This window comes from Nothoprocta perdicaria, unplaced genomic scaffold (genome assembly GCF_003342845.1).
Source record: "Nothoprocta perdicaria isolate Ctin4 unplaced genomic scaffold, notPer1 scaffold_109, whole genome shotgun sequence".
Taxonomy (NCBI): Eukaryota; Metazoa; Chordata; class Aves; order Tinamiformes; family Tinamidae; genus Nothoprocta; species Nothoprocta perdicaria.
In genome coordinates, this window is record NW_020454194.1 from 217,568 (window position 1) to 236,308 (window position 18,741).

General features: G+C 38.4%; 1 protein-coding gene across 1 annotated transcript in view; it reads right to left on the reverse strand.

Moving 5' to 3' along the window:
• FRMPD4 (FERM and PDZ domain containing 4) overlaps positions 1 to 18,741 on the reverse strand; it is a 68,289-nt gene that overhangs the window by 49,175 nt on the left and 373 nt on the right. The window contains exon 2 of the mRNA XM_026047210.1: positions 16,734 to 16,836. Coding sequence (XP_025902995.1) covers positions 16,734 to 16,836 — 103 coding nt within the window. The remainder of the gene's footprint in view (positions 1 to 16,733; positions 16,837 to 18,741) is intronic.

The window sequence follows — 18,741 nt, forward strand, 5'->3', positions numbered from 1 at the left end:
CTTCCTTCCTTCCTTCCTTCCTTCCTTCCTTCCTTCCTTCCTTCCTTCCTTCCTTCCTTCCTTCCTTCCTTCCTTCCTTCCTTCCTCCTTAAACCTCTTCTCATGGTAATACTGCCTCAGGAAAGAGCACATTAATTGATTTACATCAGAAACCGTACTTCACTACTGTCAGAATTCATCCATCAAATAATGGTGCATCAAAGTCTACCATGACTTAAAATTCATGATTCTAGATATGATAAATTGAGGATCTTTTTCTTGGTTTTCTCATTTTTGGCCTTTCAGCATTCACAACTGTACCCACTCTTTGCAACCAGGACTGGGTTCTTTCTTTTAAATACGACTGGGCTTTCCACAAAATCATATGAATGCTACTTGCCATAACAAAACTGCCTAACAGTTTAACTTGGGCATGACAGAAATACAAGGAAAAAAAATCCYGACTGCTTTTCAGTAATTCTATCAAAAATGGTTACTGTATTTTTCCTCCTGTAGCTACAAACAGAAGTTGAAGGCTGCTGCTGCAAGCTGCGCATTTCCACTGTCCTCCACAACACTTTGCATCTGAAYAGAGACACTGGTGTGGAAATAGGACAGACAGATGGTGAAGCCATGAGAAAATGGTAGCCACCATGTGCAGAGACCATCCTACTGAGGTGAAGTCTACTTCTACAAAACTTTCTAAAAGCTGTGCTTGGTTTCATTTATTTCCACATGCCACTTAYTTTCATTTGTACCAGTCCATAAAGCAGAGCGCAGTAAAATACCCTTTCAGTGTCTTGCCCATCTCCTCTTTGATTTTACAACATATACCATAGATATTGACCTCAAAGTCAAGTGTGGCCTATTAGAAGCAGCTGATTTTCACCTGCTACTTTATGAAGCTCTTAGTAGGCACTCAAATCATGAGAAGGGGCCCCAAGAGGGGGAGAATGAGGCAGAGTGATATGAACTGGACACATGTGCAATGGAAAGGGTGCAACGGAGAGCCACTGGGAATGGCCTGTTGCAAACAACTCCTTGCACTGCCAAGGTTCCCCAAATCAGACAGGTAAATCAGTTCTTACTGTCTGCTATCTGCTATGATGATCTGACATCTCTGTTTTCCATAAATCAGTGGACTCCAGGTATAGCTGCTACATGTAATGCATGAGTTAACCCATTAAAATCCTGACTCAAATCCTCCTGGAAGGAGGATTGTAAAGGATTAAAGGACCTTTACAAAGCCTTAAAGAAGCAGACACTCCTTGCCAGATAGAGATAGCAAAAATTAAACATTTCCACAAAGCACAGAGCAAGCACTTTGGTATTTTAAGGTTATGGACACTTTGTTTACAGAGTGAACATATAGATTATCAATCACATTGTAAATTCAGAGCTGTCTCTGAGCTAAAAGTCAAATGGATGTTTTTCTTCATGTCTACAAAAACAAGCCTGTCATTTTTCTCAAGCAAATAAAAATAATTCACAAAGCTGTAGAATTGTTCTATTTTCACCTGGCTGTTTAATAGGCAGGTATTTTAATAAATCAGGCACTAGCAGAGCAAGGAAAGAGTACTATTACTACCACTGTTTCTTGTTTTAATAATTGAAAAATGCCACATTTTGTTACTCTGTTTACAATAACAGTACTGATTAAAAACAGATTATTAAGGCAAATATGTTATTATCCAAAATGTTAYGGAAGTTTGTCTCTAGAATGTAAAGTAGATTAAAAAAGTCCATGTTTACAATAATGTTCCCTTTCCTGCAGTAACAAATCTGTGCATCGCTACTGCAGTATGAGCAGCAACTAGTACTGCATCTTACTGGGAAAGCCATGTTACTCTGCCTTGTACCTCAAATATCTAAATGAGCAGTCTTGACAACAGTCTTTTTTCCTTCACTGTTATTGCTCTAAAGCAGGAGCAGAAGTAAAAACTTGTATGGAGATCGTGGGTAGTCTGTCATGAGAGGAATACTATACAGAAAATTCAAAATTGCACTATGTTTTGCTTGAAACAATTTAATTGTTCAGAAGCATCTACCAAACACTCATATAAGCACATACTGCAACAGTTTTTTAAAAGTTAACTGTTCACTCAACACACTCTAAGCAATCTATGAAGTATATCATCAGGATATTTTAAAACTGGACTGTAAAGGAGCTAGTGAATGTATTGTACAATATGTTTTAGTAAAAGGATGCTCTTTTTAGTCTAGATATTAAGAATAACTAATCTCTATTGTAAGTAAACTGCTACTCAACTAAAAACTATATCTTAAATGAGTAAATCTAAATCAGATCAGGGCTTCTCTGACAGTCTTTTCCACAGTTTTTTTTTTCTCCTGACATTCAGAATTTTAATTGCCAAGACTTGCCCAAATGTCAGTGCAGAACAAAAACTCATATTAAAAATTGAAGGAAATATACAGACACAGCAAAATACTATGTGCTCAGCACTATGTATCAGAAAAGTAAGTGCTAATCATGCTGCATTTCACTTCCACTCAAAAAAGAAAGGGCTTACTAGCCCAAATGCACCAAATGCATACCAAAAAAAAAAAAAAAAAAAAAAAAAAAAAAAAAAAAAAAAAAAAAAAAAAGAAGTGTCAGAAGTCCCACATAGCCTCAATATCTGGTGAGGTTGCAATATCTGAAGGAGAGCACAGACAGAAKATTACCACATCTCACCACCAGCTATGAGCGAGGCCCTGGAAGATGCTCCCCATCATGGTAAACGCATGCATATATCGTGATGAATAATAGTCTAAAAGCATAAATCTACCACTGTAAGACAGGGATACTGAATTTGCCACCTTATTGGGAAAGTGAAACACACATTGAGTGTTGTCTAACTGCAGATAATCATCCATATCAAATCAAAAGGCACACTTAGCTTTTTAAGCTACTTAGAATCAGAATTTTGCAATGAGATAGGACAGTGTTATTAGTCCTATGCATTTCAACGACCTCAAAGGCAAAATCTGTATCTGCCTTTCTGCAAAACACTAGCCTCCTAACCTGTGTTTTGTAAAGGTCATACCTACTACTTCAGCTACAGCACATTTCCAAATATGCACAAGGTCTTCATTCAAAGACCTGCAATAATGAAGAATGACTGCAGTCCTCTAGAGACTGTGCCATGGGACATTTGCCTCTCCCCAGAAGACACACTCTGTCCTCTGCTTCAATTTTTCTRGCTACCGCTAGTTTCTTAGGGCTGGCCTGCATTTTTCTGCCAAACCAAACACGTGTCTGCTAGCAAAGCTCTTCCTCATTCTGGGGTTCACATTCAAACTCAATTACTCTTACCTCGATCCAATTAGATCGAATTTCTTATGTCTCTCGCATAAGGGACCACTTTCTGGCTCATTTTTGCCACTTTTCCTTAACTACCTCCAATTATTAGMATACCTGTATGGCACTACAGACATTGTGTGGTTTTATATCCAGTTTATATTGTCCGTCTGTTCCCACTTGATATTCTCATTCTTTTTATATCCAACTCATTCTACCAGTTACACACCACACTATTCTGAAAGGTCAGATTTAATGAATTATTTAACTTGAGGCAAGTTGAGGTATGAAACGATACCTCTTGACTGCTACTGATAGTTTTACCCTAGGGTGAGCTTCAGGTGTGTGAACCAAGACAGGAACAGCCACAATAACAGCTCCTCGGGCATCTACCCCTTTACGAGAGTTGKCCAGTCTTCCCCAATCTTAAGAGTTGCTTTCTCCAAAGGCTCCTTTCCCTTTATTCACACAGCCCCTTAGCTGAGATTCTAGATACTCTGATCTCGTAAGTCCTGGGATCTACTAACCACCTTGGCCAAGTTATTACTGGAAAAATAGCACCTATTCCATTTTCTACAGTGTCTTCTCCCCAACAAGATCATTTGCAAGAGAGCTCTGAACAGGCTGGCATRGAAAAGGTGCATCATGGCAAAGGAGATGTGTGAAGCTGGCAAAAAATTAACAGATGCCAGATGCAAGCAAATTCTCTCCAATTGCAGAATCGGAGAATGAATGGGGTTGGGAAGGGACCTCTCAAGATCATCTAGTCCAATCCCACCAGCCTGGAGCAGGCTACCCTGGACCATGTCCAGATGGCTTTTGAATGTTTCCAAGGAGAGATTCTACCAACTCGTTCTGTACAACCTGTCCCAGTGCTCAGTCACCTTCACAACAGAAGAGTTCTTTGTGTTCAGATGGAACTGCCAGTGCTTCAGTTATGCTCCTTGCCTCTCATCCTATCACTGGATACCATTAAGAAGASTCTGACTCTGTGCTCTTCACACCTTCAGATCAGATATTCATACAGATTGAGCCTTGTGCCTTCTCTTCTCCAGACTCAACTCAACAATCGCAACTCTCTGGGGCTTTCCTCGTATGAGAGACGCTTCATCATCTTCATAGACATTTGCTAGAGTTACTCTGGTAGGTCCATATCTCTCTTAAACTGGAGAACCCAGATGTGGACACAGTACTCCAGGCATGGCCTCATGAGGGCTGAGTAGAGAGGAAGGATCACCTCCCTCCACCTGCTGTCAGTGCTCCAATACAGCTCAGGATACTGTTGGCTTTCTTTGGTGTGAGGGTGCAGGGCTGACTCATGTTCAATTTGTTATTCACCAGGATCCCCTGGTCCTTCTCTGCASAGCTCCTCTGCAGCAGGTCAGCCATCATCCTTCACTGGTGCCTGGGGTTACTCCTCCCCAGGTGCAGCACCCTGCACTTGTCCTTGTTGAACCTCATGAGGCTCCTTTCTGCCCATCTCACTAGCCTGTCCAGGTCCCTCTGAATGGCAGCACAGCCCTCTGGTGTAACAGCCAATCCTTCCAGTTTTGTATCGTCTGCAGGCTTGCTAAATGAGTGTTCGGTCCCATTATCCAGATCATTAATCAATAAATTCAATAGCATTGTACCAATTTTGACCCTTGAGGCACACTGCTAAACCCTGGCCTTTGACCAGGTTTTGTGCCTTTAATCACAACCTTTAGCCCTGGAACTCAACTGTTTTTCAGTCCACTTCACCATCTTCTCATCTAAGTATATACTTCAGCTTCCTTATGAGGATGTTATAGGAGACTGTTAAAAGCCTACTTAAATCAAAGTAAACAAAATCCAGTGTTCTCCCCTCATCTCCCTAGCGAGTCCATTCCAGTGTAGAATGTTCTCAAGTTGACTAAACATGATTTCCCTTTTATAAGTCCTATAAGTCCTATAAGTTGACTATTCCTGACCARCTGTTTGTCCATGTGCCTAGAAAAGAAGCACTAGCTGTTCCATCACCTTTTCAGGGATCAAGATGAGGCTGATCAGCTTCCTCAGATCCTCTTTCTTGCCTTTTTTGAAGACTGCAGAGACATTTCCTTTCTTACAGCCAGACGCTTCTCCAACCTGCCAGAATTTTTCAAAGATGATCAAGAGAGGCCTTTCAATGACATCAGATGGCAACTTTAGCTTTCCATGGACCCCACCAGGGTCCATAGATTGATGCAGGTCCACCTTTTTTTAAACAAGCCCTAACCAGAAATTCCTTCACCAATGGTAAGTCTTCCCCTTCTCTCTCAGGGTAAGAATTTGAGATTCCTGTAGATGGTCTTACTAGTGAAGACTGAAGCATGGAAATCACTGAATACACAAGGGCCCCTGCCCTATTCAGCAGTGGCCCAAATTTCCCCTCATCTGCCTTTGCCTACTGCTGTGCTTGCCAGAGCCCTTCTAGTTGTCCTTGACATTCCTCACCAGATTAAACTCCAGATGGGTTTCAGCCTTCCTAGCCCCGTTTCTACATGTTTGGATAGAGTCCCTATATTCCTCTCAGATTATCTATCCCTGCTTCTACCTTCTGCATATTTCCGTTTTACCTTTGATTTTTGCCATGGCCACATGCTTCAAAGTGCATTGCCCAGAACTGCTCAGCTGGCTACAGCAGCCCATGCCACGAAGCAATCTGTTATTAGGTAAAGCTTCCAGCACAGTGAGTCTACACGGCTGCTGAATCAGAACAGGCCTATGTAGCAAGCACAGGATTTCTGCAGCCTTCAGTGCCCTCAAATGGCATTGGGGAAAGCATGGTGAGGCAATGCTAGGCAGTGCTGCTACTTGTCACAGTGCTTGATTTTAGCCTGGAGAGCTGGAGCCACACACTACATCTGCCCCATGACAAGGGCCACATGCTCATCTCTTTCCAGTCCATAGCAGCAAGCACAGAAAGAGCTCCTGAATGGGCAGAACCTGCCCAGGAAGTCCCTCATGGACATCAGGGCATTTGGACAGCAAGACAGCCTCAGCAACCTGGCTTTCATAACCCCCAGCAGAAGCTTACCAAAGCATACAACCTCCAAAAGTGTTCCCTAGTAAACACTGAGGATTACAAGGGGGTCCACTGCACCCCTGTGTACACCACCATAACACCAGAAAGGCAAAGGACCGTTTTGCTTCATGGTAATGGAGGGCAGGGACTTGTCCTAATATTAATTTTGCTCCAACTGGAAGAATATATTGTAAAATACTGATACTTTTAGTTCGTCAGCTGAAGTGTCAATTATGCTTTGAATAATGCTAACATCCCAACTCTCTTTCTGAACTCCCCAGCATCTCAGCGAAGTTTGAGCTGCCTGACTGCTAAAAGGCAAGTGACACCCACAGTCTCTCTTGGGGCCCACTGCCTCCAAGGATATCTTATTTCTGCATTTCCCATGGGAAATACCACTGACATCTATTTTCCCTCGGAAAAATGTTCATGAAACCTCATTATGTTACAGCCCAGGAGATTAGATCTACTATATTTGTTATTTTTACAAAAATATAAGCTATTCAAACATATATGAGCAGCTAGATCTGTATATTCTATGAACATCAACATTATAAAAAATGTAAAATTAGTTATGTTTATCAAATGATAAGGGTTTAAAAAAAATCTATGTTCACATCATTCACTACTGTAAAATGTATTTTTCTAGTAAAATGGAAGTGAGACATGAGTTTCTACTACCAGAAAGAATCAGCGTCATTGCAGAATTTGCATTTTATTTATCACAATTTTAGCAACAGATAAAGGAAATATAACATATTTTAGAACTCTCTAAAGCAACTTTTATTGTAATAGATAGGAAGTACAAATTGCACATAATGTCATGATAAGAAAGTTTTGATTTAAAGGAGATGTATAAATTCAGAAATGCTATTATTTCTAAATAATGAATACATCCCAAATCCATGATGATAACGGCTTCATATATCACATTCCCTTCTTTCTGCATATATATGTGGACATATGCAAATGCATATACACATTTGCAGAAGACATACTGTGTGCTTATGGTATGCTGTTTGTCCAATAAATGGCCATAAAAATTACATATTCTCAGGATAACTTACATATATAATAGCATAAATACTACAGTCTTCTCATTCTCCAAGAGATATATTGCAGCACAAAATGTTTGTTGAGCTTTCCTTCACTCTCCTATGTCACTATGTAATATATTTCCTTCTTTAAACCCATGCCAGTTTGTATGAATTATTAATGAACTGAACAAGCCTGCTGGACAGAGTAACAAGATTATAATTGGTGTACAACACTAAGAAATTGCTTCAATACTTTATAAGRAAAAAAATGCTATCTTTACTAAAGCATTTGTTCTAATATTTAATTAACAGCTTTCAGTACAAACTGAAAAAAATGAAAAAAGTATTTCAGATAAAATACAGAACAAAGGCACATTTTTAGTTGCAAAATTGTAATTTCCACGTAAAACTGGAGTAGTGCGGATGATGACATAAGATAAGGGATTAAAGAGAAACCAGACTGTAAACTCATTAATGAGTAGTTTTAATTTTTTACTGTCCTCTGAAAATAAGAGTTAACAAGAATTACTATTCTTGTTAAGTAATTAGGAACATGATATTTTCCTTTTAAATTTCAGACACATTATAAAGATGCACAGAAAATAATMCTAAACAGGAAGGCAACATATGGAACAAAGACTTCAGTGTAGTCATCAAACCTCATGACTCCTATAGTTGTTGCAGAACCTCAAATTATGCTTCTCTCACACTTTTACATATGCTGCTTGCAATAAACTATCATTGGTCAGTTATCACATGTGAAACTGCCATTTAAAGCACTTGGTATTTTTAAAAATTAAACTTATTTTAGCTCTTTATTTTTCTACCTGTTTTAGAATTTTTTGTTGAGGGCGATTCAGCCTTCATAAAACCTTTCTGATTGGGTAGTAAGTCTAGACATCTTTTTCATTTGCAGTCAAAAAGAAGGTTTGGACCAGTAAAGTTTTGTCAGAGTAGGATTCATGCACATACTTCTCAACTCTATATCATTTTGATGATTTCCCAGCTACAGAGGCAACCATAAGCTACYGAGGTCAAGCACTGTCACCCCTGTGCAAGCTGACTAACAGACATTAATGTCTGAGCAGTGAGATGACACAGAAGTTCAGAAGAAATCATTGAAGCTGCACCCTCAGGGAGTGGAGTGGAGGAGGGAGAAGCACCTCAAACTCAAAAGCCGTGCCTTTCTGGACACAAAGAGCTTCACAAGGCACTAAATTAAATTTCACTGGATAAATTAAATAGAGTCTAGTATGTAAATAGCATATACGTTACTAAAAAGTAACTCTTGAGTTTCAGGAAGCCAGGAAAACAGAGCCTCTACAAGCCAGAGAGCAGCAGAAAGGTCCTCCTGCCTTCAAGAACTCCCGAATCAGCTTCCCACTACAGATTTCAGATTTCACCTTCACAGCATGGTGAACTTGACCAAAAAAAAGAGAGGGAGCCTGAAAACATGATGAGAAATAATATGCAGAGGTTTAAGTGAGTGAGTAAGAAAGCAAGGCRGTCAAGACAGGAGTCACTGCATTAAGTAGAGAGCTGGCAGAAAATCCCCTCTGACCACTACACAGTACACTGCCAACAGGACTGAAAGCTACCATACCTCTCCATGACACTGCTCTTAGGAGAGGTTTACCTGTTTCCCAGTCAGATTCTCTCTCATTTTCCTTCTCCCTTCAGACACTGCTAATCCTACCTTCACAGGGAAAACACTCTCAACATGCCAAGTTTCAAGATTTTTTAATCCATACCATGAGAATGGTATCTCCTTTTCCATGAGAAAGGCCTAGATCTCCATTTATTCCTTTCCTCTTTTCCAATTTCATGGGTGAAAATATTTTAAAAGCTATTAATTTCTGCACCGTTCATTCTTCTTGTGCTTTAAAGAAGACATGGCTAATTTTGTCTTCTCCAATTTGATGAAGAATGAGTTTTTGCAAAATGCACAGAACCCTTTTAAATACAGACAGACACTGCCAGGAGCTATTCTGCAACTAACAGTTAAACTCAAAGAATATTTCAAATCCATGAAGATACAAAACACACTGCAAATCGGTCACAATCCTTTCACCCTTCTCTCACAAYAGTTTGAAGTTATCTTTTAAACTTCCTACAAGCTCTGGTGCATATAAAACTGTCATCCCCAAACCATCATTCCTTGAACAGAAGATAATCTTTTCAGCTTTCCATGACACAAGGTACCTGCAGCAGTTACAACCCTCCAGATATGACCTGCAAAACCATCAAACGCTCATCTATGCCTCCTAGCTCATGACACCACCTTTTGCTGTCTCTATTTCAGAAAACACAGTGTTTGGGTATAATTTATAGTAAATATAAATTCTGCTTCATACTGTCATCTTCCTTTCAGTCTCCTAACAACACATTTCACTGCCATTCAGAAGCTATTTAGATAACAGATGCCTGGCTAATTTATTTGATATTCATGCCCAGCACTGTCTCAGGATAAAAGGGAATGCTGATACTACCATTGCCCATATTTTGTTAAGAAAATCAGTTTAAGAATTGCTGAAAACATCRTGTCCATCCCAGTAGTCACGAATTGTGTAAAAATACAAATAATAAGACTACAGCTTTGATGGTAGACCAAGGTACTTGGAAATGCCTCAGATTTAACTCAAGCGTTGCACAAGTCATATCTTCTCAATAATAGCAATGTTTTCCATGGCAACTGCTTCAGCAGCTGATGTGCACATACTGAATCAGTTGACAACCGACCAGCTTCATGAGGGATCTGCAAACTTCCTGATCTACACACTCCTTCAAGGACAGATGTGCTCCGTAACTTTTGTGCACATTGTCATCTTCACYCTTTATGGTCTCTCTTTTCTGCCATTCCTAATTTCACAGCATGATCTTCTCCTACCAGTCCATATTTCTTCTCCAAGCTAGAAGTCATTCTGCAGAAGGCAACACTACCCAAACAAGCTCCTGAAGCCCTCACAGTCTTTTTGTTTTCCTCTTTGTTTCCTTCTTTTTGATGATTAAAATGCTCCATATCACGGCACTTGCTTTGATAGGTGTAGCTGTCCTGTATGAACCTGYTCAAGGCATTTACACAGCCACAGAATATTCAAGGACCAACAGTACGATGTGGAAGGCTGTCTTCTCCAAAATAACCATTTATTGATTTGGAAATAGCATCCAAAAAGAAACTGATAATGAAATCAGAAGAGAGAAACCATGAGATGTTTGTATTTTGACAACTCTTCTTTTGCATTCCCCTCTCAAGCACAGGACATGATGTTTTTAGGTACCTTCTGGTATCATCCCTATAGGAAACAATCCTGTGGTGTACGCTTCTGTGCATCAATCCTTTGATGTGCAAAGCACAATGTGGGATCAACAGGTATGGCAGAGTATGCAGTGTAGAAGAAATCCATCATGTGGAAGGATTAATTCATAATAATATTTTTTAATCCATCTTGGACATCCATCTTGGTAAACCATCTTGGTATCCATCTTCTTGGAAAAGAAGCTTATAAATTAAATACTAAGCCTATAAATTAAGTGCTGACCATTCTCAACATTTGAACTATTGAGCTCAAATCTGTCTTGATTAATGACTAAAATTTAAAGAGATCTGATTTAGCTCTAAATAAACTAGCTCAAGTCTAAAAGCACTGCCACTTCACGACTGCAGCCAAGAACAAGTGTAAATTAGACAAGGCTGAATGTGAGTTTCTGTAGTTAGATTGCAGCAATTAGTTAGTTTAAACTACCTAAGTTGGCTCTAACATGTTGTAGAAACCACCTCCCCTCCCCAAAGTAGAAGATATATATTCAACAATATTCCTTGAGTCAGCCAGGGATTGAATTCCTGTACTCTGACTCCTGGTTCTACACTTGGGCCAGCTGATTCAGTAGCTATTGATGTCACTGGTAAAAATCCTACCACCTATAGAGAATTTGGTCTCTCTGTTCAGCAATATGTATATAAACAACAAAAAACTACTAGGTCACAGTGTCAAGGCTTGAAAGCTATAGCCGCTGGATTTATTATACTGAACTGGAAGAAGCACTGTTGAGTTCCTTCAGATGAAAATATCTGCATGTGCATGAGTGCCATTTCAGGAGAAAGCAGGTTTCGAGATTTTTAGCTGCTAAGCAGTTTCATGGGTAATAGTTTAATATACTTGTTTTTTCACTCGGAATGTTGATTAAAAAAGAATGTCTTTAATACTAAATTCACCAAAACTGCTTGATCCAATAKGTGAAATACTTTAAATGTGAAGGTAGAAATTACATTTGAAAACTGATATTTACAGCTTCTCTAGGAAAAGGAAGATGACAGGCACTGCCACTGAGCTGATTTTTGTTCTACATTTAGCTCTAATGACAAAAGCACAGCAGGCTGGTCCCCTGAAATACATGGAGTCCAACAGCAGCAAATCCACTGCAATGGTGAGAAGGGTCAGTAATGATTAAAACCATGTCAGCACTTACAACGCAATATGCAGCCTGACACCCTGAGGGTTTTTTTTCTCTTTAGTCTTACAGTAACGCAAAATTAAAACAGAAATGCTACTGTAAAACTGAAAGAATCCTCCGCCTTCATGACAAAAAGACTTTTACTTGCCAAAGCAAGAGTTATTTCAGATTTTTTTTGAGTCATTTCTCTTAAATAGAAAATACAGCCAATAAGAAAGTATACCCCTTGACGAATTTCATGATTTTCGGTTCAAGCTTTGAAATTAAAGTCTTTCAGTGGAATTCCACAGGAAGCCAAACACTAATTTACAGTTTCAAGGAATGGGATTACTTTATCCTAATTTAGCAACCTAGAAATCAGATTTCTATTCTAAGCAAGTTTTCTATGCCCCTTCCATTCTCAATGCATAGGAGGTTTACTCYAAAATAAGACAAGTGTCCAAGACAGAGGGGATCACTGTTTTCACGTGTCAGTCTCTCCCCATAGGTTGCAAAGGGAGTCTAGACAACTACTTTAATTGAAGTATGACCAAAGTATCACTACTTTACTTTACCCAGACTTTATTTCAGGGACTAACCAGTGAATCTGTGTATCATCTTCCTAAATAAAGGCATTCTAAAGATACTGAAATCTTGATAGTCTAATGCATACTTATTCCAATCTAAGRTCATCATATAAGACATTCATGTTGTAGAGATTACTTATAAGCACACTATGAAGCAGATTATACATTAAATATATTTCTTCATGTRTTTTAAAGGAATTTTGAGTTGATTATAGTTATTCTTACCTGTGAAGATGAATTTTTAAAATGACCAGTAACAATGAAATAAAGGAACATCTGAATATTTGGAAACATTTAATTGATACAATGATATACTTTATAGGTTAGTTTTGCATTGATGCTCATCTTCACATATGCAAATATTGCTATACTGTGAAATGACATTAATGTTATCTCCAAGTACTAATTATAAAATATATGTGAAGAGCTTTAAATCACAGAATCTGTACTGAGAATACAATAAAAAGAAGATAAGGATCTCCTGCTACAATGCTGAAGAGCCCATACTTCAAATAAATGCATCTTTTTATTGAATTTTTATTGAATTATTGTTTGCTTGCTACATGTCTTGATTTTAATGACGTAGTTTCAAAATTGGACTTTTTTCTTCTTTTCCCCACTTCAGTAACCTTTCTTCTTGAATACAACACCTTAGTAATGCAGCTATCAGTGACTCTCATAAATGTGACCTGTCTTTCTAAGGGAAACCATAAATATGACTCCTGAGTTTCTGCTTGAAAATAGCTCAGTAAAGTACAATACAGTGCAAAAGCCATTGAACATTACCAGAAATAATTAGTGTTTATGTAATTTGTCTGCAAACCATACTGTATCTCTGCAACCTTGGCTTTCAAAGGACAACTCAACTGCTAATTAAGTGTTGCCACTAAAGCAGGGCYAAAAGAATTAGATGGAAGAGAATGACCTACAGGTGATATTTATAATGAATAACCCTGATAATCTCTAGACCTCAGACCTCCTAGGATAACAATAGTCTTAAAAATAGATCGTAAAAAAAATAGGCAAAATATTCTTTTACCAGGTTCCTGCTCATTATTACTTGGAGTCTGCAGAGATGGCTTTAATACAATTTTCTGCTTAAGGAAGTTTACTTTCAGTAATAAGTAGTAAAAAGGCATGCTCTRATTACAGAGTTAAAATATTAGGAAGTAATAAAAAGATAATGTGAAAATTTCTGTGTTTTGTGTTCCCTTTTATCTTCTAGCATTTTCATGTATTAAAATTGCTAGTTTTTAAGAAAGGGTCTTTCTTAAAAAAATGGTCTAACTGTTTTTAACTCTGTGAGTTTAAAAAGTTCATAATGAACTAACAGGAGGAATACTGAAGCAAAACAAACTGATGTGAAAAAAATGCATCTACTTATTTTATTGTCAGTTTCAGACACATTTTTTAATGAAATTCTGAATCTTTTCCTCAATCTGATCTTTTCTTGGGGGGGAGGGGAGGCAGAATTAAAACAGACTCTAGCAGAAATTTAATTTTCCATTTTCTTTTCCTTTAACATKGAAAGCATGACTGTTCTCCTAAGTAAATTTCCTGCTAATGGGTTTTTTTTTTTTTGGCAATCAATTAAATACTGTGTTGCACTAAAACTATGTTTAACATTCAAGGCTGGCTTATCATTTAACATTTGTGTACAAATGTTACATTTTGTTCAAAATTCTCAACTCTTGCTCTGCTTGTTAAAGTGTGATGTATATGCAGTAACAGGATCTTTTATTTTCTCATCTATTTCATCCATTTTTTTTTTCTCTTTTTCATATCCTCTGGTCTTTGTGTCTGTATTTTGAAACTAGATTAATTTTCCTCCCTACTTCTGCAATTATAAAGACAAAAAGATTTGAGAGAAAAACTGTGTAAAAATAGCCTCAGCACTTCATGTTGTGCATGTGAAATATACATAATCAGCAAGAGATAATACAATCACAGAAAACCATATTGCATTGGAATATCAATTGTTCATTGATTTGCTGCAGTGACCATGAAATGGTACAATGCTAATTCCCGAGGGAAAGAAGGAAAGGGAGTCTAAGCTGAAGAGGAGGTTTCAGCTCATTCAGAGAACTGGTAGGCAGGATCCTGTGGGAAGCAGCACTGAAAGGCAAAAGAGTCCAGTAAAACTAGTTGCTCTCCGAGGAGAGTTTCCTCAAAATGCCAGAATGGCCCACTCTGATCTGCAGGCAAGTATAAAGGCACAGCATGAAACCAGCTTGACYCCAAAGGAAGTCTTGCCTGAGACCCAGTACACAGAGACATTGCTCAGGAGACAGAAGTGAAGACAGGCTGACCAGGGGAAAAAAAGAAGTGCTGCCTGGGCATGCAGGTTGTGAGCAAAGCCAAAGATCAGCTGGAACTGAAACTGGTCTGGATGTGACAAAAGAATAGGCACAACATTAGTCAAAGCAAAGCTAAGGAAAATAAGAGTTTGTTGGCTGAATGTGATGAGCAACTTAATGAAGGGCCCTGAAAAGGCTGAGGTACAAGATGCCTTATTTGTTTTGGTCTTCACTGGTAAGGTGGGCTTTAAGCGTCCTCAGCCTTTGGGCTTAGTGGCAGAACTGAGGGGAGAGATATACTACCCATCGTAGAAGAAGACTGGATAAGGGATTGCTTAGCAAGATGGATGCAAGCAAGTCCCTGGGCCTGGATGGGACACAGGCAAGGATGATGACGGAACTGACCAATGTCTTTGTGAGTCTCTACTGACTTTGAAATGTCATGCTGATTGGGGAGGTTCCTGAAGACTGCAGAAAAGCAAATGTCATGCATGTCTTCAAAATAGCAAGTGAAAGGATCTAGGAAACCACAGTTTAGCAAGGCTCATGTCAGTTCTGGGAAAATTATGAAATAAATCTCTCTGGAAACCATATGCAGGTACAAGACAGGAAGGTATCTGGAAACACTGAGAATGAATTTACAAGATGCAAATCATACTTCAGCAACTTGATTTCCTTCTGAAATAAGATATCTGGCCACATGGAAATGGGAAGAGCAGTGGATGGATGTTGTTTACTCTAACTTGAGCAAGGCCTTCAACACAGTCTCCCATAGTACTATTAAAGCTCCATTGAGATGCTATACTTTGGATAGGTGGACTATGACTTGGGTGGAAAACTGGCTGTACTGGAGGCTAATAGGGCAGTTTGAGGTCCAACTGGCAGCAGATTCCTGGTGTCATTACTCTTACTATTGTTTACTAGGGTCAATACTGTTTAACATCCTCATCAGCCMCCTGATCAGTGGGACAGAGTGCATCTTCAACAGATTTGTAGGTGTCAACAAACTGGGAGGAGCAGGCAATACACTCAAGTCTGTTGTTCAAAGGGATGTAGACAGGCTGGAGGAGTATTTGACAGAATGGAAATGAGATTCATGAAGACAAATGTCAGSTCTTGAACCTAGAATGAATGGACCTCATAATAATGCTGCAAAGTAAGGCCTGACTGGAACAGACAGCAGCTYCACAGAAAAAGTGCTTGGTGCACTGTAAATGGAACATGAGATAACAGTGTACTCTCCTAGTGGTGAAACTTAACTGCATCCCGAGCTGCACTAGCAAGAACATAGCCAACGGGTTGAGTGATTATTTCTGTTGACTCCTGACGAGGCTGCAGCTTTACCACTGACTCCAGTTTTAGACTCTGCCATTGACAGTCATCTATTGGCAAACTTGAGAGGCACCTGGTTGAGCGCCTCTAAAAAGGCTGAAGGGCTTAAGCACATGAAAGAGGAGAAGAGACTATGGAAATGGGACTTGTTTAACCTGAGAGGGCTAAGGGAGGAATCTATGTCTTCCACTACCTACTACAGGTGTTACACAAGACAGAAAAAAAACCTTCTCAGTGGTGGTCAGATAAGGGATAAGAGGTAAATGTGACAAATTCTATCACGAGATATTTCAGTTTACACATACCATTTACATGTATCTATCCATTCTCAAAATCATCCCACTTGTTTTTTCTTCCTCAAACAGACCTGACTCTCTATTGTGACATGTGACACAATTTTATTTCTGGGAAAAAAAAAAAAAAAGTAATAGAGCAACAGTGACTGGAGCTGCCTGCTCCAAAAATTATCCCTTCAGCAATCCGTACCAAAAAGGAATATAAGGCAAATATTCTTGCACTTTTGATACCCAAGTATTTTGGAGCTGCTCTGATATCAGCTACCCAGAGGATATTTATGAGGACATCTCATTTCATTACTAAAATATTTCCCATTCTTCACTATAACTAAAGTAACATTATTTTCTATTTTCTTCATCATGTGAAGGCAAGACTGCTAAATTAGCAAATGATTGCACAGGCAATAAGGCACAGGGCTCATAGTTTAAATGACAGGATATTAAGTACCTGACAAGGTCAATGACTCTCTCCCTTGGAGCAGTGCTGACTGGCTCATCATTAATCAGTATGATCTGATCTCCTAGTACAAGCTTTCCTTCAGAGGGGCCGCCTACATACAAATAAAAAAAAAAAAAAAAAAAAAGACACAAGTTAGTAGGCCATTGTAAATGCACAGACCCTATTTTTCAAATGCTATGTGTGAGCTTTTTTTTTTCCTTCAACTAGTGGCATATTTAACACTTAACACCTTTTCTGATAATGACAGTACTTCCTCACTAGCAAAACCTTGAAAGATAGTGGTTTATATGTTTCTAACAAAATTCTTCTGGTTAGGTTCTAAAATCACACTTAAGTATCTAAAAATAAAGAYTTAATTTTCTGGGTTAATCACAAAGGAAAAAATAAGCCAAACAGTGACTATAGGTCATCCAACCCGTCCTTTATGGCCATTCCTTACTCATTCCTGATCTACCTTATCTTCTTGTGGCACCACCTCTGTAGATCATCCTGTTGTTTAACTATTGTTCAAATTAAGAAGTCTTATCCCTTTTGTCTAGACCTGATCCTCCTTGATGCAACATGACTTTTTGTCTTTGCCAAAGTAGCACCATGTTATTCCCCTTCTCTCTGAAGCATCACTYTATATACATTTGAAGGCAGTCTGCAGGTCTCTTCTCAGTCTTCTCTGGTCTAGTAAAACAAAACTCCTTTTTTCATATTAAGACTGAAAGTTTTCTTTATCTTAGTCATTGAACCTGTTTTCCTCTGGACTCTCTCCACTTGGTGAAAGGAATTTTTAGTAATACATCCAAAAATATTGCTACTTCTAATTTGGTAAAGACTGTCAAATTAGTATAACTAGATAATCAGATACATGTGCTTTGAAGTCAGATACTATTAAAATGCATATTAAGTGTACATTTTATAAAATGCACAAAATATTTTGCTTTCCAGCATGAGTTTAAATGCCGAAAAGTGTGCATAAGCCTTTTGTCTTTGCAGTGATGTTATTAAAAAAAYTATCACTGCAAAATTAAGGTCTTAAAACAAAATTTATCTGTGCCAGAAAGAATTCACTCAATAATCAGGCATATGCTGTTCCTTTTCCTCTGTTTCATTTGGTAACTTTATTCACAAATGCAGTGTAAATGGAAATAGATCCATGTTTAAGAATGTAGTCTGAATGCATCTTTCCTGCTGTTTGTTTGGAACAGATATAAGCACCTTTCCCAAACTGAACTTTAACATAAGGCTGCATAAATAAAGCTAACCTGGGAGAAAAGAACAGTGTGAATCTAGTTCAAATATTAGTTACAACATTCACTTCATCTGGAAGCAGTACAAACATAATCAATGCATACACGTGGGTAAATGACATCTGAATTTTACACAGTCAATTTTGCCTCTTCTCTGCTCTCCACGGGAGCTCTATAGAACATATTGAATAGGAGCAAAGTCAAAGTCCTGTCCTTAGCTGGAAGGCAATTTTACATAACATCTGAGCTTTGAAGCATAAAGAGCAAGAGCCTATTCAGAAGGCTGAGCATTCCCAGGTCTGATACCCCATAAACAGAAACCTCATTATTTTTCACTACATACAGGAAATTTAAGACTTTTGAATTTTTTTTTTCTAATACCATTATACAAAGGTATACATTCAGAAAGAATCAACATCACCACCCTCTTTCTCAAAAAAAAAAATTGGTACCCAAGTCTCCTCATGGGAACCTGATGATAAAAAGAATGATGAATACATATGTTTTAACCTCACATCTTAGTACATCCCCTTAAAACATTGATTTTAATCGCARTGAAGGTGGCATCAAAGCCATGTAAAACATAACAGAGAGAAAAACAGAGAGAAAGCTAAAATTTGCTTTTTGTTAATGAATTTATATAAAAGCCAAAAATGAGTGCAAGCAGGAAAACTGCTCCATAATCTAAGGCTTAAAATCCTACCTAATATTCATTATTACCTTTTCCACCTGAATATTTTAACAGGACTCAAATTTGT